This window comes from Castor canadensis, chromosome 8 (assembly GCF_047511655.1).
Source record: "Castor canadensis chromosome 8, mCasCan1.hap1v2, whole genome shotgun sequence".
In the NCBI taxonomy this organism is placed as follows: Eukaryota; Metazoa; Chordata; class Mammalia; order Rodentia; family Castoridae; genus Castor; species Castor canadensis.
This window is the reverse complement of record NC_133393.1, coordinates 12,945,042-12,970,827: the sequence shown is the minus strand read 5'-3', so window position 1 is coordinate 12,970,827 and position 25,786 is coordinate 12,945,042. Positions and strand designations below refer to the sequence as shown.

Below are 25,786 nucleotides of genomic sequence, written 5' to 3'. Positions count from 1 at the left end.
TTTGAGGACTCACCAGGACAGTCTGGCGACAGTCTGGCTGATACTAATGTCACCAGAAATCTGATCCCCTGACCTCAAAGCCAATTCACAAATAATAAGAGCAGGGTTTTTGAGGGAAAGGAAATAAGGTTTAATATTCATTAGATGAAGAGGAGGACAGGGACAGTCAACCCTCAAAGCACTGTCATTGGGCTATGGGAGTGTGGCTCAAGTGACAGAGTGCCTACCTAGCAAGTTCAAACCACGGTACTACCAAAAAAGAAAAATTGTATAAAATATATATATCAAAACACTGTCATCCTACCTCTGAGAGAAAATGTTCACTTTTTTTTAAATTTATGTTTTGGCGGCACTGGGGTTTGAACTCACACTTGCTAGGCAGGCACTGTACCACTTGAGCCATTCTGCCAGTGTTGATGTTCGCTTTTTAAAGGGGTGTTCAGGAGACTCAGCTTGACTGTGTGATGTTTAGAACGCTGCTGGCCTTGGTTCTTTCTCCAGGGGTCTCATGCTGCATCTCTGAAGCTGTATGGCATGGCTGACAGGTTTACTTCTCTGGTGGTCAGAGAGGTAAGTGGTAGAAGATTACCTGGTTAAATCGGCAAGGGGAGTTGGCGTTGGCCTTGTCAGTTTAATTAACAGAGTAAACTAGCCAGCATGAAAGTTGGCTACAAACCAGCGGTTTCCCCTTTTGTAGTTCCTGTTACACTGAGATGACAAATGGACTCTCTCATTTGCTGAGAGCCCACACCAAGGCTCCAGGATGGTAGTGGGAGCCCAGTGAATCTAGAGGCCACATTTAAAGTCCAGCTTGGCCTGCTTCCTTCCCCACCCCACCCCCACAGCCTATCTCTTTCTTTCTTGCAGTTTTGGGAATCAAACCCAGATCCTTATGTATACTAGGCAAGCACTACCACTGAGCTACAGTGCTGGCACAGTCTCTTTTTCTGTAAATGGGGAGGATTCTGACAGTACTTTGCTTGCTAAGTACTGAGGTGATGATGACTGTCTAGAGATTGGCGTAGCTGTCACAGGTACTCAGCCAGGGAGGGGACTGTGTTTTGCTCACCTTTGAGTCCCTGCACCCTAGCTCTGTGCCTGGGACATTGAAGGGGTCTATCGTTTCCCGACAAGGCCCTTGATCTGGGGTGCTGGCCAGCTTGGGGTACCTCACACTCTCTTGCCCCATTTTTATGGCTCCCTTTGCCGGGCCTGAAGGTTTCACAGACTGTGCGCCTGTAATCCACTCAGCACTTACCTCCCCAGTGCCCTCCTAGTTTAAGGACCTGCAAAGCCTTTGCTGAAGTCACGTCCTCCCCATGCCTGGGTTTATACTGCCCTCTGGTGTGTGCAATGGGACAAGCACGTTCAATGAAGGTTCTTGGTGAGTGACCTTTTCCTGACATTGGGAAAGAAAGGCTGCCCTGTAGGGCTTTCGAGGTGCTATTGGGGGAGGGGTAGTGTTTCAGATCCTCCACCTCCAATTTGGCTTGGAGCTCTTGGGGCTTACCAAGCAGAGTGTTTTACTGATGTCCTCAGCTGTCACATACTGTTGTCCTTCCAGGCTCTAGTTTTTCTACATGGCAGAGTTTGTTCTGCTAAGACCAGGAGGTAGTGTTTATTTGATATCTCTTCTCACTGTCATATGGTTACTTTTCTCAAGGGTGGGGATCACAGGAGGCATTGGAGACAGGAGAGCCTAAACTGCCTGCTCCATCCCGAGCCTGCACCTCCCTGCAGACTGACAATCCACTACTTCCTTCATTTTTATTTGTTCTCTAGCCTCCCTTCTGGGAGCCAAGGTCCCAGTCACTAAAGCCAAGTGTGGTCCTGTAGGGCAAAGGTGGGCAGTGGAGGCCAAACTCCAGTCCAACTTCCTCTGACCTTGCTGTTGTACCCCATGAAATTGCCGATATGCACCATGCTTGACCTCCCAAACTGCAATTTCATACGGTCCAATGTGCTACTTGGCATCTAAACACATGCTAGGAGCGGTCTGAAGTCCCAAGTTTCCTGGGCTCATTCAGAGCCAGGAGAGCCAGGCTTGTGACATACCAGGATCCTGGACTGTAGAGTGGTGAGGAGGGCCCTAAAGCTGGAGAGAAGATCTAGAGTCCAAGGCCACTGGCCATGGCAGGCTTCCCTGTCTCCACACAGTTTCTATGGTGACCTCCAGGCCAGGTGGGGTTTGGGGCATACAGCCAGGGGCTGGTGTAGAAACCCTTCTTTTAGCCAGATGGTGCTCACCCTCCTGGCTATATGAGCAGGGTTTTCTGGGGACTTCAGAAGGCCACAGGTTTCTGGACACACCAGCACCCGCACCTCCTCTTCTGCTGGTACAAGTGGCATGGAAGACCCATCTGAACAATGGCAGCCCTGTGCCTAAGGACTTCTTAAGTGGCTGCCACGCCCTCCAAACCTCAGCTGTTTGAGCAGGCCTGAGCAGTGGACATCGAAACTTGCCCAAGGGATGAGGGCAAAGTGGCCCGGGAAGTTTTAGGCAGCAGAGAAAAGGAAGGTTGATAAGTTGCACTTCAGAGCATTTATGGAGGACACAGTTCCTTTTGCTGTGACTCCAGCTACGTGGGAGGTAGAGGTAGGAGGATCACAGTCTGAGACCATCCCTGGCACAGCTACCCTGGGACCCTACCTGAAAAACAAACTAAAAGCAAAATACAAGGGTTGTGGCTCAAGTGTTTGATTGGGTAAGCATAAGGCCCTGAGTTCAATCCTCAGTAACACACACACACACACACACACACACACACACACACACCCAGAGTTTCCCATCTGGGTTTCATCCTCACTGAACCAACAAATAGGTCTTGAAGACTTTGAACTGGCACCTGATGGCACAGGTTAGGGATTTGATCTCTCTCCTTCCAGGAGGGAGCAAACGAGAGCGAGGGCTCAGCCCACTCTGTGCATCCATCCTTTTATTCATTCATTAAACAAGTGGCCAAGTGCCTGGGTGTGCTATGCACTGTGCTAGCTGCTCGGCCTGTGAGCAGAAGAGACAAAAAATCTCTGTCTTCCTGTTATTGCATTCTCTTTGGTTAGGCCATTACTAATTACGCCATTGTCCAGCTCACACTCTTATTCAACAGCTGCTACCTCTTCTACCACAGGATGACAGAACATATAAAAGATGTATTTAAAAAAATTTTTTTTCTTTTATTATTCATATGTGCATACAAGGCTTGGTTCATTTCCCCCCTGCCCCCACCCCTAAAAAATTTTAATAAAGAGGAATGCCCTATTTTTATATACAAAAAATTTTATATATAATTTTTATGTTAGATTTTTTAAGGAGCCAGATACAAAACTGGACATATAGTTTGAGTCTGTGTTACATACATGGACATTGTAAAAGCATGGAAGTGACAGTATGGCAGATTGTATTTTTAGGATAGCCATAGATTCCCCAGCTCCTGGGCTCTTCATATAATGTGACCTTGGTTCAGTGAGAAGTGGGGTCCAGGTTCCCCTTCCCTGAATCTGTCTATGGAGGATAGTTCTGTTTCTGTCTGGTCTTCTGGGATGCTCACATCATACTGTGCTGTGAGGAAGCCCATGGAAAAGCCACACATTGGTGACCTGGCAAGAGTCCCAGCTGAGGTCCCAGCTTACAGTCAGTGTCAGTAACCAGACATGAATGAGGAAGCTCTGGCCTCTTCTAAAAGAGCTGAGACCTCAAACTTAAACAGCTGAGTCTGGCCTAGCCAAGCCTCAGAATCTGGAGATAACAGCTGGGTGTGGTGTTGTACTTCTGTAATCCCAGCACTCAGGAACTGGAGACAGGAGGATGGTGAGTTGAAGGCCAGCCTCATCTACATAGCAAGTTTGAGGCCAGCCTGGGCTATATAGTGAGATCCTTTTTAGAGGAGGCACCCTTAAAAAAAGAAAGAATTTGGAGCTAATAATAATTGCTGTGGTTAAAGCAACAAAATTTGGGGCGATTTGTTATCCAGCAATAGATATGCAGAAAGTGGTTGAACTTTGGCTTGTGGGATTATAAATGTTAACAAAATACATTTTCTACATTTTCAAGATTTCCACCGTGACCATTTATTTCTTTTATAATCGGTCAAAAAATATTAAAAATAAAAACACCTGCTAATGTTTTCGTCCACTTCATCAAGGGAGAAACTAGGTTTAAATACAAGTTTAGTTGGCTTGGGAAGAGCTTCCCACTCAGGATTTATTAGATCCTGGGAAAGACTAGGTAGATTTGGAATGAAGAGACTTGGAAACGGATCTGTTTTCTGGGTGACCTTGAGCCAGCCCTCGCTCAAAGTAGTTTTCTGTTTTGATGATAACACCCACCAGGGCGCCTGGCCCAGAAAAGGCCTCAAAGGCGCAGGTGAATCCTGTCCGAGCAATGCCAATTATAAGGGCGCATCCTTTGCTGCCACCAGAGGCCACAGTTCTAATTAAGATTGCCTGGGAAAGAACCACACCTTTTAAAAAAAAAAAAAATCCGGAAATCCTAAGAGGCTTGCCTCGGACGCCGGGCCATGGCAGGAACCTGCAGCTCTGTACCTAGGAAGACCCATCCGACCCGAGGCCGGGGAAGCCCGGGATGCGATGAGAACGCGGACTGCGTGGGCTGGAAGCAAGCGTTGCCCGGGGCAACCCCAGGACGCGCTCCCGACTGGGGGCCGCCACTGGCTCGTGGCTCCTCCTCCTCCTGGCGATCCGCAGTTGCTGCCGGTTGGTGGGTTTATCTTGTTTGCAACCTCCGTGGAGGCCTCCGAGGGTAGACCTGGGGCTCCCCGGGCAAGGGGGCGTGAAGACCCAGAGGTGGGACAGGAGCTCTTTGGTGGGCTAGGCTTGGGCTGGTTTAGTCTGGAGCCCTGGGGACCTCCAAACTCGAAACAGACAGCACTGTCCTGATGGAAGGAAGGAGGCTCCAGTTAGGGCCCAGCCCTGCCCTCTTGACTTTATTTTTAAAAAATTATTTAGTTTAAAAAAACTTTTGGCAGTACTGGGTTTGAACTTAGGACCTTACACTTGCTAGGCAGGCGCTCTACTACTTGAACCATGCCCCCAGCCCATCCTCTTGACTTCAAATGGCTTATGAGTATGTTTGTTTTGACTGATAACCTTTCTTACAAGGGTTTTTTCTTTGTCTCAGGTTGCTTGTACTGTTGAAAACCACCGTGTGCAGAGACAAGCCCATGTACAGTGGACATAGTCCACCGAGCTGCCACCTTCCCTCCATCTCCACAGGGAGCTGCTGTAGAGAGCCAGAGAAGATTCCAGAGAAAGGAGACTGCAGCTTGGCCAAGGTGGAGAGGCGATTCAGTTAAGTCCTAAGAAATTAGGAGGACTAGGTGTGGCTTTGACACCATGTCCAAGTTTGCTTAGAGCTGGTGTGTTGGTTTTCTGTGGCTATAATAAATATCTGAGAGAGTCGACTTATAAAGAGAAAAGGTTTATTTCAGCTCATACTTTTAGAGGTTTCCATCTACGGTCTTGTGACTTTGGGCCTGTGGTGGCAGCAATTGTCAGAGCAAAAGTGCTCACCTCATGGCTGGGAAGTGAGGAATAATGAAAAAAGGGGGGCTAGGGTCCTACCGTCCCCGCCAAGGGCATGCCTCTAATGACCTAAAACCTTCCATGAGGCTCCCCTAGTTTCCACCACCTCCCAACAGTGCCATGGAGTGGGGACTGAGTCTCTAACATATGGACCTTTGGGGGAAATTCCAGATCTAAACTCTAGTAGCTAGTTTGGGGGCATATGGAAAGAACCCCTTGACTAGTACCTTAAGTCTGTGTCAATCCAAGATCTGGATTAGGCAGAGAGCACCATCAAAGCAGAATTCTCATAAATTACACCACTGGATCTCAGCAGAGCTCTAGAAGAACTTTACAAGTGAGCAAGGGGAGCCAGAGACCTGATGGGCCTAGTTTTTCTGTTAACAGATGCTGAGGCTGGATTTGACTTGAGTCTGCTGGTCTCAGAGTCATTTCCATTTTCCCTTGCTCAGCTATTAGGAGATTTATGGCACTGTGTATTGGACAGGACGGTTCATGTGGCGATTATGAACACGCTAAGGAAGGCTGAAATTAAGTAATGGCTGATCGCTCCCTGATTGGTTCTTAAGGTGGCAGAGCTTGTGTGGGACACATTAGAGCACAGAATCATGAAGCAGAACAGCCACAGTGTCTCAGAAAACCTCAGGTGATACAGGCTCAGGTTGGCATGCATCTGTTATAGGTGAGTGACCTGCATCTTTGCCCTCAGATCTTAACCTGGTCCTGGTCTCCTAGATTCCAGCTTGGCCATCTCCAGAGAGAGAGAAAGAGAGAGAAGTCTATATTTTATTTGTGACCCTTCTTTTGTGGCCTAACTGTAAGGGTGGCTCTTCTCAGGGAGGGAAGGAAAAAGGGAGGGAAGAGGAAGGGAGAGAGAGAAGAGAGAAAGAGGAGAGAGAGAGAGAGAGAGAGAGACAGTCTTCCACCCCTCTGGCTATAAATGGGGCCCAGGAGAACTGGCGGAGTTAGAATCATTAATGGCACAATGTAGCTAAGACAGCGAAGAGAAAAGGGTACTGGGATTCTAGCTTTCTATAGTTTCCAATTTGGTTTGGGGTAAGGAAGAAGCTGCTGTTTTAAGGGCAAGCTAGGGAGGCCTCTGAGGTGGGGGTACCAGAAGGGCATTAGGCCCTGAGATCACCAGACTGCATTATCCAAAGACCTGTGGTTTTCCTCCATAGAAAAAACTATGGAGTCCAAAGGTTTGAGGAAGGAAGATGAAGACACATGCCCAGGTTTGTGGGTACATGCATTTGCCCAGCTCAGACTGCCCATTGCTTTCATTACTTCTCGGGGATGGGGTGTCCTGTAATCTAAAAAAGGGTTAATGGCCACAGACCTGGATTCTTAGCAGATAAGCAGGAGGGTGGAAACTGAGTGTTTGGTTGAAAGAAATGCTTTTAACCACATTAAGCGAAACTAACATGGTTTGGGGTAGTATTTCTCTCCCTGTGAGACAGAGCTGTTGTGAAAGGATGAGCTGAGCTAAGTGCTTTGGTTATGCAAAGTGTTATTCCTGCCCAAAGAAATGGAAGTCATCATCTTAAATTATTATTTTTTGGCAGTTCTGGGAGTTGAACTCAGGGTTTCGTGCTTGCTACGCAGACACTGTACCATCTGAGTCACTCCACCAGTCCTTTAGTGTTGGTTATTTTTATTTTTTAGGGGGTGGGACTGGAGCTTGAACCAGGGTTTCTCACTTGCAAAGCAGGCACTCTACCGCTTGATAATGTAATGTTTGGGTCAATGATGTGAGTTTTCCATAGACTTTGGGGGACACATGGCCAAACTGCTCTTCAGGAAGATGGGGACAAGAAGTACAGGAGTGTATTCTTCTAAGCTCTGCCAACCCTTGGTATCTGCGGACCGTCAGTAAATATATCCTGTTCTCTGTTCAGCTTTTTGATATTGGGATGGTTGAACTTTCCTCCCCAACTATAGATTGGCTATTTGTGTGTGTGTGTGTGTGTGTGTGTGTGTGTGTGTGTGTGTTACTGATTTCTAATTGTGTTGCATTTGGGTCAGAGAATGTGGTCTGTATTTTATTTGTGACCCATCTTTTGTGGCTTAGTGTAAGGGTGGCACCTCCTCTGGCTGCTGGGGACTTTCTGTCCCTCTTACAGCTCTCTTCTTTTCCTGCCTCCTCCACCAGGCTTGACTTTATACCAGCTACTCACACCTCTAGCAACCACTTGACCTCACTCTGCCTGGGGCTACCCTAGGCCCTGGGGCATATTCCAGAACAGTACTTCTCACCCTTGGCTGCTCTTGAGAATCACCTAGGTATGTAGCCCAGGCTGGCCTTGAACTTGAAATCCTCCTGCCTCAGCTTCCTAAGTGCTGGGATTACAGGCATACACTGTCATGCCTAGCTTCTTAAGTGCTTCCTAAATATGCAGATTCCCAGGGTCTCTCCTTTAGGCCTGGGTCAGAGCCCTGGAATCTGCATGTGCCCCAACTTGATTCTCACGAGCCAGCAAATTTGGGGTTACTGTGCAGCTGGGAATTGGGACGTGGGGCAGTGCAGGTTTGGAACTAGTCAGGAGGAGGAAGATTATTGCCAACTGAGAGCCGAAGAGCTACTGGGGGAGGGGAACTAATTCAAAATGAAGTTCCTAGACCTCACTGAGAAAGATCCTGGGCTGGAGGAGTGACTCAAGTGGTAGAGTGCCTGCCTAGCAAGCATGAGGTTCTGAGTTCAAACTCCAGTACTACCAAAGAAAAAAGAAAGATCCCTATTTAGTAGGCCTATCATGGGATTTGGGAATCTATTTTTGACAGTCCTATGCCACGCTTCAAGGAACCCCAGAATGAGAGGATTTTGAAGGGAGAAAGTAGCTCAGCTGGCCTTTAAAGACTGTAGTTATTGGCAAAATCCTCTTAAGAGTGATGGATTTGCTGGGTTCCAGTGGCTCACACCTGTAATCCTAGCTACTCAGGGGGATGGTGGTTTGAAGCCAGCCTAGGCAAATAGTTCATGAGCTCTTATCTCGAAAAAAAACCCATCTCAAAAAAGGGCTGGTGGAGTGGCTCAAGGTATAGGTCCTGAGTTCAAATCCCAGTACTGCAAAAAAAAAAAAAGTGACAGGTTTTTCTTTTTTTTCTTTCTTTTCTTTTTTTGTTGAGATGAGATCCTTCTGCCTCAGCCTCTGGACTATATAGAACTGTAGGTACATGCCACTGTGCCTGGCAAGAGTGAAAGGTTTGATGATAGGGTGGGGACTTTCTTATAATTTTCTTATAACCAGAGGTTACATGGTGTCTATTGAGCTTCTGTGCTCTATGAAGTTGTACACAAAGAAACCCAGTGTCTATTCATTGATGTTTTTGTAGTAATTGGACAAGTCACAAACCTGTGTAAAATGGTAAGTGAATAGATTGACGTTCACAAAATGTGAATTGCATAACTGAATGAAAAGAATGCATCTACCTCTCTGACAATTGTTGGCTTTAGGGACTCCCATACTTGTGATTGTGGGTGAGGTATAACTTGTTTTCAGTTAGTCACTCAAGCACATCAAGATATGCATTGTGCCAAGCACTGTTCTGGGTGCTATGGAGATGAATGAGACACCGTTGGGGTGAGGAAGATATGCACGTAAACGAATGGCCACAGTGGTGGGGATGTTTCCAAAAGTGGTTCTTTGGCTCATGATACCAACTATGTAGCTTCTGATCTTTCTATGAACAAACGTTTTGGGAAATTGTATGGAGGTGTTCAACAGAGTGGACAGTGATGCCCAGCTGGACTCAGGTCTGCCCTCCTCCACTCAGTGCCGAGTGGGCTAGCTGCGTGGAGGGGTGAGGATTTTAGACTTTGGTGTCACAAGAACTGTGACCAAACCGGGGCCTCGATGCTTATTTCCTGTGTGTTCCCTCATTGTAAAATGAGGAGCTGAGTGGCACCTGTGTCAGTGAGCTGTTACGGGGACTAAATGGGACAAGGCCTGTAAGATATTAATGTAATCCCCAGGACACAGTAAGTGCTTGATCGGTGTTACTTGTTTTCATTTTAATAAGTAAACTGGGACATGATGGAGTGACAGGTACTCAGGTACTTTGGTAACATCATGATGTCTGTGTGTCGTAGGTGCTAAGCACAGTGATTTCCTAGAACCTAAGGGATGCTTTGCCAGCGTGGTATCCTGTGGCAGAAAGGTCAGCTCCTCCTCTTCTGTTGAAACGGGTTTGCATGCCAGTGAGTCTCCAGGCCTTGCCAGAGTATGTGCTCACCTTGAGTAAGTATGGGGGAGGGGGCCCCTGACCTGGTGAGGAGCGTCGTTGTGGGTAAACTTTAACCAAGAAGTCGGTAGTCTGAGAGATAGTGTGACTTGCTTGGCAAGAGCATGGATTCTAGTGTTAGACTCTGTGAGTTCGAATTCCAGCTCTGCCACCTAGTATCCACGTGAATATGAGCAAATTGCTTCACCTCTCTGAGCCTCCATTTTCTTATCTGTAAAATGGGAATAAGACTTCATAGGGTCATGAAGATTAAATGAGTTAACTCATGGAGAGGGACCAGAAGACTCCCTGGCACACAATGCAGGCTGTAAGTACTTGCTAGTATGAAGTTCAAAAATAGGGAGAACTGAAGTGTATGTTAGACTGAAAAACGGAAAGAGATAGACAAGGAGATGGCTCGCTGTCAGCACAGGTTTATTCAGAAGAAACCTGCAGACTGGGTCTCCAGCAAGAGAGCTAGAGGTTTTATATAACTGGGGGTTTTATAGGAAAGGAAGGACCTGGTAAAGGGTAGGGGAGGATTTTGCTCTGTGGCTTGTCCCTTGTCCATTGCTGGGTTAGTCTTCTGTAGCAGATGACTGTCACTCATAGCAGCAGTGGATCCATGTTGTGGGGAGGAAAGAAAGCTCAGAGTGTCAAATTCACATCCTGTGGGGAGGTGGGTGATTGTGCCCAGTTCTGTGTTCATAAATTCCATATAAACAAGTCTCTTTCATCTCCTATGATGTCTGGGATAGAGGACCTGATTCAGTGAAGCCCATATACTTGAACTCTGGCCTAGACATCCCCAAGCTGTAGACTGATATATTCAACTATTTTTAGATACATCCACATGTCATACAGGTCCCTTAAACTCAATGTGCCTTCACTGAAATTATCACCACCCATCACAACCCCAGATCAGATCCTTCTCCTGTACCCCTCAGTTGGCTGTCTCAGTGTTCATTCAGTCTTTTTTTTTTTTTTTTAAATTGTTGTGCTGGTTTCATCAGTATTAAAGGAAGAGATAGATCTAGGGGTCATACTTGTCTCCTTTCACTCATCCAATTGGGAGTGAATTGGGATCAAGTCCTGAAGCATCTTATAAGTCCATCTCTCCCATTGTATCTGTTTTACCCTGGTCCCACTCTGGGCTCTGATCCTCTCTTGCCTGGATCACTGTACTACCCTTTATACTATACTGTGTAACAAACCATCTAAAACTTGGTGGCTTAAAACAATAACCGTTTGTTATCTCACAACTTCTGGGGTCAGGAGTCTGAGCATGACTTAGCTGCATGCCTCTAACTCTAGTCTCTTTCATGAGATTGCCATCAAGATGTTTCAGGGCTGTGGGCTCATTTGAGGGCTTGACCGGGGCAACATTCACTTTCAAGGTTGGTGGTAGGATTTGTTCCTTGTAGGGATGTTGGGACTGAGAGCCTCAGTTCCTCACTGGATGACCAGAGACTTTCCTCAGTTGCTTGTCTTTACCTGGGGCATCTCACACATGGCAGCTGGCTGTCCTTGGCAAGTAAGCAAGAGTACACACAAGACAAAGCCAGTCTTTTTTGTAACCTAATCTGTGCAGTGACACCTTATTACTTTTGCTGCATTCTGTTAGAAGTGAGTCATGAGGGCGAAGGAGATGTGAAGACAGAACAGAGACTGGAATGACACATTGCAAGCCACAGAACACCAAGGACTGCTCATAGCCACAGACGCTAAGAGAAAAGCACAGAGCAGATTCTCCCTCAGAGACTCCAGAGCCTCCATGCTGACACCTCAGACTTCTGGCCTCCAGAACTGTGGGACAATGGATTTCTGTTGTGTTAAGGCAAAAGTCAAAACCAAAACACACACAAAAAATTGAGTCATGAGTTCCAGTACTATGAGGGACTCAAGGAGAAGAGACTACAAAAAGGAATAAATAATCAGAGGTGAATAAATACTCTAACTTGGCAGCCAAGTTAGAGTCTAAATGGACTCCAGCCTTAAATCTTATATTCTTTTTTTAAATTATTATTTATTTTTATAGTACTGGAGATTGAACTCAGAACCTTGGGCTTGCTAAGCAAGTGCTCTAGCTCTTGAGCCACACCCCATAGTTCTTTTCTTTAGATAGGGTTTCACCTTTTGCCTGGGATGACCTTGAACTGACTGGGGTTTGAACTCAGGGTTTTGCACTTGCAAAGCTAGTGCTCTATCTCTTGAGTCACACCTTGGGTCATGATTCCACTTCTTAACTGTGATTGGTTTAAAGGAGGGCACATGACCAATGCTGGACCAATAGGAGTCCTTCTCTGAGCTTCTGCACACTGGAGCTGGGGATAAAGATTGGTTGAAAGACTGTGAGAGTGTGGATTGGAGGCCGTTGGTTGTCTTGTTGCCTTTGTGAAGAAACTCATCTGCAGCAGGCAAGAAATGAAGCTGAGATGTCAAGACAAGCAGGGAAGAGCAAGAGAGACTTTGTGCCCTGATTCCACTTGTCCCCAGCTATACCCTTGCCATGGAACCAAAGCATCCCCATACTTGCTTAGTCTGAGTTGGATTTCTGTCACTTCCAACTAAGAGTCTTGATTAATACACTGGTGAGCTCACACCCATGTTTTTTGAGGCTGAGCTCAGGAATTTTTCCAGAAGTCTGCTGTGGCTCTCAAACCTACCTGGATTAGGTGTCCTTTTTATGGGTTCCCTTCCTAGAAGGGCCTCCATCACTGCCTTTGCTCACTTTTCTGCAGTCATCCATGGGCTCCATGTATGTCCACCTCCTCTCCCTAGACCATCAGCTCCCTGAGGGCAGGACCTTTGTCGAGTCACCTTTGGGTCTCCATTGTCTAGAAATAGTACCTGCCACAAAATGGTCTCAGGTAAAGTCTGCTGAATAACCAAAGGAGGGGGATACTTCCAAGATCTTGGGGAGGGTTTCTTTTATCCTTACAGTATTTTCCCTCACAGTTTATCCAGCAAAACCTTTACCACCCCCACCTAACATTTGGAGAGAGTATGTTACCACATGTAAGAATTGTCATGTACTCTGAACTGGGGAGGTGCTGAGTTACTGAACCTGGGTTCAGTCCCTTGTTTCTGAGCTTATGATGAGGTAGAACATCGTGGTAAAGTGTGTGATGGAGCAAAGCTGTTCACGTGATGCTGGCCAGGAAGCAGAGAGCAAGCTTGCATTTTTTATTTACCTCTTGAGCCACCCCCACCAGCTTTTTTTTTTTTTTTTTTTTGTGGTACTGGGGTTTGAACTCGGGGCCTGCCTACACCTTGAGCCGCTCTACCAGCCCTTTTCTGTGATGGGATTTTTTTAGATAGGGTCTTGCGAACTATTTGCCAGGTCTGGCTTTGAACCACAATCCTCCTGATCTCTGCCTCCTGAGTAGCTAGGATTATAGGCGTGAGCTGCAAGCTTGCTTTTAGAACAGGGCACCTCTTGCTGAAATCCATTAATCTATGAATCCATAAATATATTAATGCTTTCATGAGGGCAAAGCCCTCACAAGTCAACCACCTCTCAGAGGCCCCACCTCTGAACACTGCTGCATAGGGATCAAGCCTTTAATTTAATACATGAGCTTTTGGGGGGCATTTATAATCCAAACTGTAACACCCCCCCCAAAAAAAAATTTAGCAATCATCCCCCACCTCACTGCTCCCCAGCCCTAGACAACCACTTACCTCCATTTTGTTTCAATAGAGTTGCTGCTTTGGACATTTCTCATAGATGAAGTCATTAATACATGGTCTTTGGTGTCTGGCTTCTTTCTCTTAACATAATGCTTTCAGGGTTCATCTATATTATTACTGGTGTATCATTACTTTTTTTTACATTGTGGTAGTATACATATAGCATAACAAATGCCATTTTATCCATCTTAAGTGTACAACACAGTAGCGTTGATTACCAGCACCACTGTCTATCTTCAAAACATTGTCTTCACCCCCAATACAAATTTTTTACCCACTAAGCAATAACTCACCGATCTCCCCTTCTTTAGGCTCTGCAACCTCTAATCTACTTTCTGTCTTCATACAAGCAGAATCATATAGTATTTGTCCTTTAGTGTCTGGTTTATTTTTATTTAGCATTATGTTTTCAAATTTTATTCACATCGTAGCATGTAACAGAACTTCATTCCTTTTGACAGATGAATAATATCCCATTATATATACATATATATGTATATATACATATCTATGTAACAAGATTTGTTTCTTCATTAAGCTGTTGGTGGGCACTTTGGATGTTACCACTTTTTTGGCTACTAAATATAATTCTGCAATGCATGTTCACATACAAGTATCTACTTTCTGTTCTTTTGGAGTTGCTAGGTCATAGTAACTGTATATTTAATTTGTGAGGAACCACCAAGTTGTTTTAAAATATGCATCTTTTGAGTATGTTTAGTCCTCTCAATTGTTAATAAATGAGTGATTGCTCAGGGAGTTTTCTAGAGGAATAGGTTTAATTCTATAAGTGAGAAGTAGTGTAGTTCTAGTGTAAAATTTGTAACAGCGATTCTAACTCCCAGTTTAAGCTGATCAAAGACGCTAATCCTGCTTTCTCTCTAGCACTGCTGCAGATTCAGGTCAGAAATCCTCCTCCTTACATTCTGACCACTCCTCTGAGACCTCATTGCCTGATGTCCATACAAATCCTGAGGAATTCAGCCTGCTGAAGCTGCAGACAGGTGAGTGGGTCAGACCTGCTCCTCTGCATGCCTCTGTGCCGGGGTCTTTTCAGAAGTTACCATACAGTCATGGAAGATCCACTAATGCCAGACATTTGACACACTTCTTAATTCCCACAGCTCTGGGGAGCTATGGTTATGTTTTTCAAAAATGTCTTAGTATGACATTTTTGAAAGTTCCAGGCCAGCCTGGGCTGCATAGCAAGACCCTGTCTCAAAAAAACAAAAAAGCCTTTATATAAAAATGGGTCACTAGGCTGCTTCAACTTGTGTGAACATTGCGGTGTGGACCTACACACACCTAGATGGTAAATGTTCATCACTCAGTGCAATCAGGAGGCCACATCACGTCATTTGACCTATTCTGTCTAGGTTTGTGTAAGCACACACTGATGTTCACACAAGATAAAGCAGCCTAGGGCTGGTGGAGTGGCTTAAGTGGTAGAGCACCTGTCCAGCAAGCGTGAGGCCCTGAGTTCAAAACCCTGTCCCACCAAAAAACAAAAACATGAAGCAGCCTCAAATCATTGAGTCACATACACTGAGTTATGGTATACAAACTATTTTCACTTGACAGTAAACAGATCACGGACCTCTTTCTACCTCAATACATTTACATCTATGTGGCTAAGATAGCCTATTTATAGAGAGGGAAACTGAGGCATGGAGAGGTTTCATCCCCCATATAAACGCACATAGCCAGGAAGCAGACCAGCAGAATTAGCACCTCAACTTTCTGGCCTCCAAAGCCTGTGCTATATAGGGGCCAAGTGGTTCTCAAGTGGCCCTAGAGCTGCTGGGGAATCTTTCAGTGTTTAAAATAGATACTGAGAGGGCCAGTCACTGGCCCGGGGCCTCACAGCGGCTTTTCTCACTTGATCGGAGTACACAGTCCCTGTGTCACTGCGCACAGGCACGGGCCCTTGTTGCTGCCAGTACCACATTCCACCCAGCATACGATGACCCACATTTTTGTTTTTCTCTGAATTTTGTAAAATGCTAATATGACATTTAAATGCCATGGTTGGCCTGGGTGTGCTCTGGATGGTGAACGTTCATTTTCCTCCACAGAAGGGAAGTTATCAGAGGGAAGGGTGGTGGGTCATAGGTGCTCATAAGACTGCCTGTGAACTTCCCAGCCCATACATCACTTTTGAGTATAAAACTGGCTTTAGTTTTGAGGAGGAAGGTGAAAAGGAAATGAATGTGAGACTTTTGTAGCATCCCTCCACTTCCCTTCCTTTTTGTGCCAAGTCCTCCAGAAGTTGATGTAGAACCAAGGACTTATACCTGTTGATACTGGTTGCATGCCTTGGCTGAATGTGGTGGTGCACGTCTGTAATCCTAGCATTTGGGAAGCTAAGGCAGGAGGATTGTGAGTTCAAAGTCAGCCTGGGCTAGCTGGGGGAGATCCTGTCTCAAAACACAAAGCAAAGCAAAAAGTTGTGTGGTCATACGGTGACTGGGAGTTTTCACAACTTGTCCTTTTGTTGCAGTGTGAAGCTGGGAGTGGTACTAATGGAAGGGTTTCTGATGTCTTGCAGAGGATGGGCAGCGTCCGGAGTGGACATTTTACCCAAGGTTTAGTAGTAACATCCACACCTACCATGTTGGAAAACAGTGTCTCTTTAATGGGGTGTTCCTTAGCAACAGGAGGTCTCTGGCAGAGAGGACGGTGGACAAGAGTCTCGGCAGAAAGAAATATGGTAATGTTTTTTCTGTGACCTCTTCAACTGTGATTCTGCAGGCCCTGAATTTTGTAGCTGGGGACAGCCCTGCACGGTCACCACATCATCCTAGGGCAGCCAGTAAGATAGGAAAGCAGAGAGAACGTATGCTGACCCACAGTTTTGTTTTTCTCTGAGTTTCTAAAAGTGTTAATGTGACATTTAAATCTTAGAGAGTTATTAATAGAAAACTCATTGAAGTCCGAAGAAAATAATTTGTTCAATTAGATGCTGTCTGTCACATGCTTTAAAGCATATTTTAAGTCCTCCATAAGGAAGACATCCCATAATCCTTAGTTTGAAGTGCATGCTGTTATTTTGTAACTTATTTAATTAAGAGCAATTGAGATGAAGAAATATTATATATGTAATATATAATGTGTATCATCTTCTTGGTTTGTAACTTGGTGGGTTCCCTGCCCCACTTACCCATAATACACTAGGGACCGACCCTAAAAGATTTTAGAGTTCCAATGGACCATCATGGCACGCTCTCCCTTCAGAAACCCCTGTGTAGAAGGAGGCAGCCAGTGCTTCAGGGATGAATAAGACTGTTGTAGCAGGAATGCAAAGAGATAAAAGCAGAAACTTCTCATTTTTGAGTTTTAAAATAGACTTTTAAAGTCCTACCAGAGACAGGGAGTTAGTTGTGAGACTTGAGGTTTTATTTATCTGGATGGGCTGGAAGGGTGCTTATTGTGTGTGTGGGGGGCCTTGCCTGCCCAGCTCCTGAGTTCCGAAGATACAGGACTATCAGTGTGGTTCGAACCCTAACCCTGGCCCACTACTTCCCCCACCAAAAACTAAGTGGATCCTAAATTACGTTTATTATTCTTTTCCCTCTTCCCTTCTCTTTTCTGTCTGTTTCCCTCCTTTCCTCCCTTTCTTCTTTCCTTCCCTCTCTCCTCTTCCTCCTCCCTCTCCTTTTTTTCCTTTTATAGTTTTATAAATAGAGTAAGCACAGAAGTGTATTTATGAAACATTTGTTGTTCATATAGGAAACAATACCTCAAACCTTGTGTGTTTCTCACACCATTTTAGAATACTGTCTTTCCATGTGAAGTCTCCAGCTTTCTCTTTGCCCAGGATGAGATATTCCTAACACCTTTTAGAAAACGTCCCAAACAGAGGCTCACACTTTTACCTTCATCTCCTCAAGGTGAGATAGTCACAAGGAGAACGAAGACACCTCTGTGTAACTCATAAATCACAAAAATATTCTCTTTTCATTTCACTTTGCGACTTAGAGGAAATTCTTTATGTGATGTTTCAAATTGTCTACAGATATTGATCCCAGGAATGGAATCCCGGCACTGACCCCAGGGGATAATCCGTATGTGTTCCCAGAACAGAGTAAAGGCTTCCACAAAGCAGGAGCAACTCTGCCGCCTGTGAATTTTGCACTGTGAGCATGTCCACTCCAGTTATTTCACCAGACTTTAAGCTGTGTCTCTCTACTACATATAAAGTTTTTAAAAGGGGTGAATCTAAACCAGACAAGATCAGGTGAAAAGTCCTTAGAAACTTCATCTAAAGGCCAGGCACGGTGGCACATTTCTGTAATCCCAGATACTTGGGAGGTAGAGCGAGGAGGATTTTGGCTTTAGTCTTGCTCAGGCAAAAAGTTATTGAGACTACTTCAAAAACAAGTTGGGTGTGGTGCTACACTGCTGTAATCCCAGCTCCTCAGGAGGCAGAGTCAAGGAGGATTGCAGTCCAAGGCCAGCCTGCAAAAAGTTGGCGTGAGACCCTGTCTCAAAAACAAAATACAGCCGGGCACTGGTGGTTCACGTGTGTAATCCTAGCTACTAAGGAGGTCAGCCTGGGTAAATAGTTCTCAAGCCCCTATGCTGGAAAAACTCACCACAAAAAAGGGTTGATGGAGTGGCTCAAGGTGTAGGCCTTAAGTTTAAACCCCAGTACCACAAAAAAAAAAAAAAAAAAAAAAAGCCTGGGACATGCTTAGTAAGTGTAATGCCCTGAGTTCAAACCCCAGTACTGCCAAGAAATACCTCAAAAACCAAAAAACCCACTTTATCTATAGTTAACTTGTGTATATACACATGTGCATGTGTAATTGAAATGATAAAAGACACAAGATAGTTTAAAAATGGGTTTTCATTTTTTAAATTTTGACATGGTAATGTACATATTTATGGAGTACAGTGTGACATTTCACAAGATGTTGACTACAAAAGTGATTGTTAATTTTTTCCTATTTCTATTACCACAAATTGGAAGGCTTTCAAATTTTTGTAGTAAATCAAATCATTGGTTAGTGACTACTCTATGGGTTGACTTAAATTTGGAACTTAGATCAATGTGATTGATGAGAATGGATCATTAAATTAAAAGACAACTGTATTACATTTAAAACACTATTTAAAAATTAATCATGGGGATACAATGATTTTGAATGAAATAATCAAAAATACTAAAAATTATGGACCTTCCAGTTTTGAAGCCCATACTTGAGAATTAGTACTGAAAAGTAAGACTTAAAAAAAAAAATACAGTGACATATTGATCTCTATGCTGTAGAAGCCATACAATTTTGTTTGCTTTTTCTGTTTTTCAGAGTACCTTATGAGAAGAAATTTGATACGTTTATTCCACTTGAGCCTCTTCCACAAATTCCCACGTGAGTGAGTTCTCTCACCAAGTTTTATGTTGTCTCATCCCTATGAAACTGTCACTGACTTATTTTCTCCTGTGGAGGAGCTTGGAGACAGCCAATACCTGGGGGCCTTTTGGCTCACAGCAGAAGGGCAGGACAAGGACAGTTTAAGGAGGGCACTTGAAGTGGAGGTCAAGGTCTGTGGCATCTGACCATTGAGATGGGCACATGTTCAACACATGGAACAGACAGACTACCAGACACCACCAGTGTGCTAGGTGTGGGTGACAGGAGAGTTTGCATGGAACAAAAAGATAGCTCCCTGCTTCCAGAACACGAGTGTGCTGGAAAAGAAAGATATATGCTTAAATGATTTCAGCCAGGGAGCATGGTTTGTTTCCAGAGGCAAAAATAAAGCCAATGGAATACTGCTGTGTCTGAGGGGAATATCATTTCTTTAATTTCATACTTTTGCTCAGCTACATTCTGAACCACATCTATTTACCTAAGTAAGTTTCTGACCTAGAAAGAAATGTTTTACTCCCCTCTCTTCCCCTTCCTCTTTTCTTTTTCTTTGCTTTCAAATACAAAACAGTGTTATGTAAGTATGGCTAGAGTAGGCAGGTGTCCCAGGCTCTGACACGCCAGGGTTGGGGGAGGGGGGAAGGACCAAACCCTGTAGCTTACTGTGGGTTCTTTTTTTCTTAATTTCAAACTTGAGATCTTGAATGCCATCATTATGCTGAATTATTACTTAAGCACATAGTTAGGCTTCTCATGTCCATACTTTACACTTTCTTACACACACTGTTGTAGAATATTCAAAATACTAGTAGTTGTCTGAATGCCATCACCCTACCCAACTATTCTAACTTTTGTAAATGTTTTCATATACAAATGTTTTTATATATATAAATCATAGAATACCAAAGAATATGGTTTTTCTAAAAAAAAAAAAGTATGTATTTTTTAAAAGGAGGAGAAAACATTGTAGAGCAGCATGTTCTGCCCTGGGGAGACTTGACCCTCCCTTCAGGGGACAGTGATAGTGATGCAAAAGTCTGCTACCTGTCAGTATGCCAGGAGACACAAGGACTCCAGCTTCAGTTTTTGTTGTGAGGGTTACTATTTATTATTTCCTAGATTCACTATCTTTCTGCACCAATTCTCTGCTAATCCTATCTACTGACTATTGTATTTTTAATCTGTAGAAATTTAATTTGGTTTCTGTATATCTTTTATTTCTTGGCTTATTATTTTTCACATTTTCCTAAAATACTTGAACATAGTTACAATAGCTATGTTAACATTTTTGTCTACTAACTTATTAGTTAATTTATGTCATTTCTGGGTCTGTTTCTACAGATTGATTTTTCTCCTGGTTAGGTTCACATTTTTCTGCTTTTTGGTATGTCTAGTAATTTTTGTTGGGGTACTGGACATTCTAATTTATGTTAACTGCTTGAATTTTTTATCTTCTTTTAAAGAGTGTTGGACTTTATTTTAGCAGGCAGTTAAGTCACTTGCGGTTTTTTTTTTGAGACAGGGTCTCACTATGTGCCCCAGGCTGGTCTTGAACTTGTGATCCTCCTGCCTCAGTCTCCGGAGTACTGGGATTGAGTAATCCCAGTGTACACAATCATGCCCATCTCTGGTATGATCTTTTTTTATTTCTATTTATTTTTTAAAGGTGTGATCCTTTTGTTTTTAAGCTTGGCTAGGGCATATCTAAAGTAACTTTTACTGTGAAGATAGTTCAACCCCACCACTAAGATGTGGCACTTTTGGGGTCATCACTGAATGCTTGAGTTACCACTGAGGAGCCTTCACTTTGGTTGATGGAAACTTGAATGACTTTTAGCTCTTTGTGAGCCCTGGGAACGGTTCAGTTCACACCTTTCACGACCACGCTATTTATTGTCCTTTGGAGTTGGAACCTATACATATGCAACTGAATATTCAGCAAAGATTCAAAATTTGTTAACTTCTTGAGCTTAATTTCTGTACCGCTCCTTCTTTTCCAGTACTCTGCCTTGAAGTTGCCAGTCCTCCAACTCTCTTTGAACAAATATCTCTGGTTCTTCAAACTCAGGGGCACCACCCCACCCTGCTTGTGTGCAGCATTTGAACTCAGGGTCTCACGCTTGCTAGGCAGGTGCTCTTACTGCTTGAGCCTCTCCACCAGCCCTGCTCGGTGATCTTGAATGAGTCTCCAGGTCACAGCTGGATATCCTGGGGCTTTCCTCATTTGCTTTCCTCTCCTCCAGGATCACAGTCTGTGCTACCTATTGTCTCATGTCTGACAGCAGTTGTTTCATTATAGTTTGTCTGGTTTTCCAGTTAAATGAGGAAAGTGATCTGATCCCTGCTACTCAAACAATCAAATAAAAAACAAAAAAACTGTGGTTCTTGTTTTCTTTCCCAAGTTATCTGATTAATCAGTTTTACACAATTGTATTACTCTCATATTGTACTAACTGTAAAATGTTAAGTTTGCAAATGCAACAGTTACCTTTAAGCTAAGGGCAAAACATGATAACCAGATATATGACTTGTTAACTTAGTTGGTTAGTGACTGAGCCAGAATTAGAACTAGAATACAAATTACAGAGATGAGATTACTTAATGAAAACGTTCCTATAATTTCCAGTATGTCTTACAGGGATATTTAATCAACTCAACAGGTATCATAGAGTACCATTTGTGTGCTCAGCCTACAGGAGGAAAGGGCAAGTGGTGAGATGATGGAGGCAGGCGTGACAGTCATGAATAATATAGGATGCTTGTTTCAAGTCTGATTGTCTAGAGGGGACAGAGCAACACTTGAAAGTGAACATAGTACAGTGTGCTCTTGGAGGGGGGCACAGATGTGGAAAGTTTGGCATGTGTTTGATCTGGGGCCTAGAAAACAAAGCTTACCAACAAAGAATAGAAGGAATGCCAATGTAGTTAATGTATCCCACAAGGAAGAAGTATTATGGTATGCATATACATTAGGACCCTTAAGATTCATTTTTAACAACTTTGAAATCAGGATGCATGTTACAATCAATGTAGGGCAGCTGTCATTAACAAGACTTCCCATGCACTGTGCCCAGCAGGTATATTCTGTTTAATCAGAATGCAAGTTAGATACAGGCTCAGATGAAAGCCCTTACTAAGCTGTTTCATCCCTACATTCTCCTATTTATTTTCATCCACTTGACCTAGCTTAGACTGAGAGTTGGTGTAAAAATGTCTGAATATTAATGTTTCTAACTATCTTTGCTGTTGTATCTTTTAACATAAGTTGTTTTCATTTTTCTTCTTTATTTTTCTCCTGAGTTATACCTTGCCTTAATAGTAGTTTCTTTACATTTGCCTAGTGTACCTTTGCTCATTCTTTTGCTTTGAATCACTTTGTTTTTAGATATTTTAGACATTGAGTTGGATACTGATTTGGGGGCCAATCTGAAAACTTTTTTTATGTAGGCAAATTAAGGCCATTTGCAGTTATTGACTTATCTTTTTTGGGGGGTGGCACTGGGGTTTGAACTCAGGGCTTCATGTTTGCAAAGCAGGCACTCTACCACTTGAGCCACACCTCCAGTCCATTTTCCTCTGGTTACTTTGGAGATGGGGTCTCTTGAACTATTTGTCTAGGCTGGCCTCAAACCTCAATCCTTCCAATCTTAGTCGCCTAAGTAGCTAGGATTATAGGCAAGAGCCATTGGCACCTTGCATGTCTATTTGATTTCAGCTTTATAATACTATTTCATTACATTTTTATGTGTATTATATTTGTATTTATTGTGAATCACTGTTTTTCTTTGGTTACTTCAACTAAAAAAATTCTTTCTTTTGATATTTAGGAATGCTTGTGTTGTCTTAGTGTTTCTGCTAATAGCTTTGTATATTGCTCTTAGTCTTCTTACTTGGGCTTCTACTTTTTAGTTTGTCAGCTTTAAATGATAACCTTGACTCCCACCTGTTACAGTAACCCTCCACCTTCCTTCTTGTAGGTATTCCCTTATCCCCAGAAGTCTTTTGGGGTTGGAACTCAGCCTTGTGCTTGCTAGGCAGATGCTCTACCAGTTGAGCCATACCTCCAGCTTTTTTTTTTTGCTTTAGTTTGTTTTTAGATAAGGTCTTGTGCCTTGGACCTCAATCCTTGAGTAGCTGGGATTACAGGTGCGCATCACCACACTTACCCCACCTCAGCAGTTTTATCAGGGCATTTTCCCAAACATGTTTTGTAGCGAGCTTTCTCACATGCTGTTACTACTGAACCTAATGGGGTGACTAGGGATGCAGAAAGGACAAACAATAGATGACAGACATGCAGAAAGTTGGGATCAGGTGTGCTGATGGACTCAGATGGAGAGGCATAGCAGCCTTGTTGCTTCTTTTCTCTAATAACTCTTCTTTTACTCTGCTTCTTTTCTCTTATTCTTTAAAACCTTACTTCTGAAGTCTTTTCTGTTCTCTAAAGTCTCTTTTTTAGCCTCACTCTGTCCCATGTTTTCTCTTGGCTTTTCTTTAGCATAATCTCTCTTAAAGTCTTTGCCCTAAGACTTGGACTGTCCCATGTTCTCGCTTTAGCTTTCTTAAAGCCTCTGTGCTCAGACTTGCAGACAAACAAGAGCAGCTGCCTCCAAAAACTGTATTAGCATAACTCTTAAAAGTCTCAGTCCTCAGACTTGGACTGTCCCATGTTCTCTTTAGCTTTTCTTTAGCTTAGTTTTTCTTTTTTTTGATGGGTCTTTTTTTTTCTAATTTTTTTTTTATTATTCATATGTACATACAATGCTTGGGTCATTTCTCCCCCCTGCCCCCACCCCCTCCCTTACCACCCACTCCGCCCCCTCCCTCTCACCCCCACCCCCTTGATACCCATCAGAAACTGTTTTGCCCTTATCTCTAATTTTGTTGGAGAGAGTATAAGCAATAATAGGAAGGAACAAGGGTTTTTGCTAGTTGACATAAGGATTAGCTTAGTTTTTCTAAAGCCTACATATAAAGTTCTCAGTGCAGAAAGCTGCTCTGGTGGAGACACACACAGCCAGCTGCGGCAGCCAATCAAAAACCCCTCCATCAAAAAACCTCCTGTCCTCCTTCTTTTATATACAGTGGTAAACAAGGAGGTGGAGCAACAGTTCTGGGGAGGGGAGGGGTGGGCACGGTGTGACATTGTAACAAGAGAAACCTGCCAACTTAGGAAAAGCAGCTGTGCTGCATTTTGCCTTGGCCCCCTCCTGCAGTAGGGACCATGCCAAACTCAGCTTGTGTCATAATCTGCTCCCCACAAAGTGTAAGAAGTTTAGTTGCCAAAAGGTAAAAACATTTTCTGCCCCCTGTACAGACTCATCTTAGGAGTCACACTTCCTGCCATCTCCTAGAGCACACACATTGCAGCCCAGCAGATGCCCTGTCAAGTCTCAGTGACCCTGAGAGGACTGTGGGTGTCTGACTTAGCCAGGCATCAGAAAGCAGGAAGCACACTCAGCTGCAATTCTGAGGACAGCCTAATGAAGGGGTTGTTTACATGTGTGTGGGCAGGGTTGGAGGAACCCACCTGGGAGGAGGGGGAAGCCCCAGCAGCTCTGAGTAGCAGGAACCCACATTGGGGGGGAAAGCCCCCCAGCAGTTCTGAGTAGCAGGAAGCTCTGCTACTTCTAGGTCCCAGTGAGGAGAAGAGGGATCCTGGTTCTCAGAGCACTGACGCCTGGGGCCTTGGAAGATGGGCACTGGCAGAGCTGTGGCATTGCAGGAGGGCAGGCACTGCCAGAGCTAGGCTCCTTGAGAGATAGGTGGGAGTGAAGGAGGTGGTAAGAACTACCCAGCCTCACTCTTCCCACCTTCTCATCTCCTACCTCCTGTTAGCCAAGTCCAGCTCAAAGTGTGGGGGGTGGGGTACAGAGAGGAGCCAAGGTGATGCAAGCTGCAGGGCTCAGTCGCCTAGCAGAGAAGAGCCCAAGGAGAACTGGGTCTGGGGCAGGCAAATGGGGAACAAGTCACATGCTGTTTTACTTTGGAGCCTGTCTCCTCAATTGGAAGTCCTTTTTTACTTCTGGAGCATGGAATCCCTTATCCAATGATTGTGTTTACAAAATCACATCAAAGAAATTTAAAGTCAGGATACTGTCTTCTTCCTGCAGCTTGCCTTTCAGGGAGAAGGAAAAGACCAATAACCTCAAGAATGAGATCAAAGAAGTCGAGGAGCTTGACAACTGGCAGCCAGCAGTGTCCTTAACACACGGTTTATTCTCTTCTGGTGCGTTAAAGAAACTTCAGAAAACAGTGTAAAAGCTGGAGGAGTCCAGAAGAGCAGGCTTTTGAGAGGCTTCTCATGGACAGGAGAGAAGGCAAAACCTCTCCCGGAGTGGATGTGTCTTCTGTCCTGAGGTGGTGCCTTGGGCAGACATCATGGCCAGGCATTGTGGGGCCAATATATTGGTGGATGGCTGTCAGTCTTGTGAGGAAACACAACCGTTAACTCCGTGCCTCTATCCACAGGTGCTTTGGACTTTCCAAGACAATCCTGAGCAGAAACAGGCCCACAAAGCATGCACTGCTGCACTCAGCAAGCCTCGTCCAGTTGCTGTGTTTTGACCATGACACTGGCTTAAATTAAATGTTTGGCTCTCATGAGGAATCACTGTGCTCTGCCTTACTGAACTTTGTAGTTTAATAACTTTCAAAATGTACAGGAAGGTTGTGAGAACCATACAACGAGCACCTGCGCGTCCATCACTAGGTTCTACGATGGGTTCTACGATGGTTAGCGTTCGTCTACATTTTTTTTTTCTCTCTCTCCTCCACATTGTTACTATTACTATTTTGTTGAACTATTTGAGATGTCACCATGGTTCTCCTAAGGTCAAGGGTATACTGCCAGCAACTACATTCAAATATCAAACTCAAGGAATTTAACATTGATACAAGAATATATAGTCCATGCTCAGTTTTATTCAGATAAATTTAGTTTCTAAGGATGCCCTCAA

The 25,786-nt window shown here is 44.2% G+C and overlaps 1 protein-coding gene across 13 annotated transcripts in view; it reads left to right on the top strand.

The window, feature by feature from the left end:
* Spats1 (spermatogenesis associated serine rich 1) overlaps window positions 1-25,437 on the top strand; it is a 29,880-nt gene extending 4,443 nt beyond the window's left edge. For 3 of the 13 annotated variants that reach the window (XM_074082042.1, XM_074082041.1, XM_074082040.1), the window contains exons 3-10: window positions 502-570; window positions 5,138-5,307; window positions 9,632-9,779; window positions 14,341-14,459; window positions 16,004-16,165; window positions 17,471-17,591; window positions 18,765-18,827; window positions 24,941-25,437. In XM_074082042.1, coding sequence (XP_073938143.1) covers window positions 530-570; window positions 5,138-5,307; window positions 9,632-9,779; window positions 14,341-14,459; window positions 16,004-16,165; window positions 17,471-17,591; window positions 18,765-18,827; window positions 24,941-25,088 — 972 coding nt within the window. In that variant the 5' untranslated portion in view covers window positions 502-529 and the 3' untranslated portion in view covers window positions 25,089-25,437. Of the gene's footprint in view, window positions 1-501; window positions 571-608; window positions 4,718-5,137; window positions 5,308-9,631; window positions 9,780-14,340; window positions 14,460-16,003; window positions 16,166-17,470; window positions 17,592-18,764; window positions 18,828-20,827; window positions 21,207-24,940 lie in introns of those variants that run through there. The other 10 variants (XM_074082047.1, XM_074082038.1, XR_012450629.1 and 7 more) reach the window with 9 other exon arrangements.
* The last annotated feature ends 349 nt before the right edge of the window (window positions 25,438-25,786 follow it).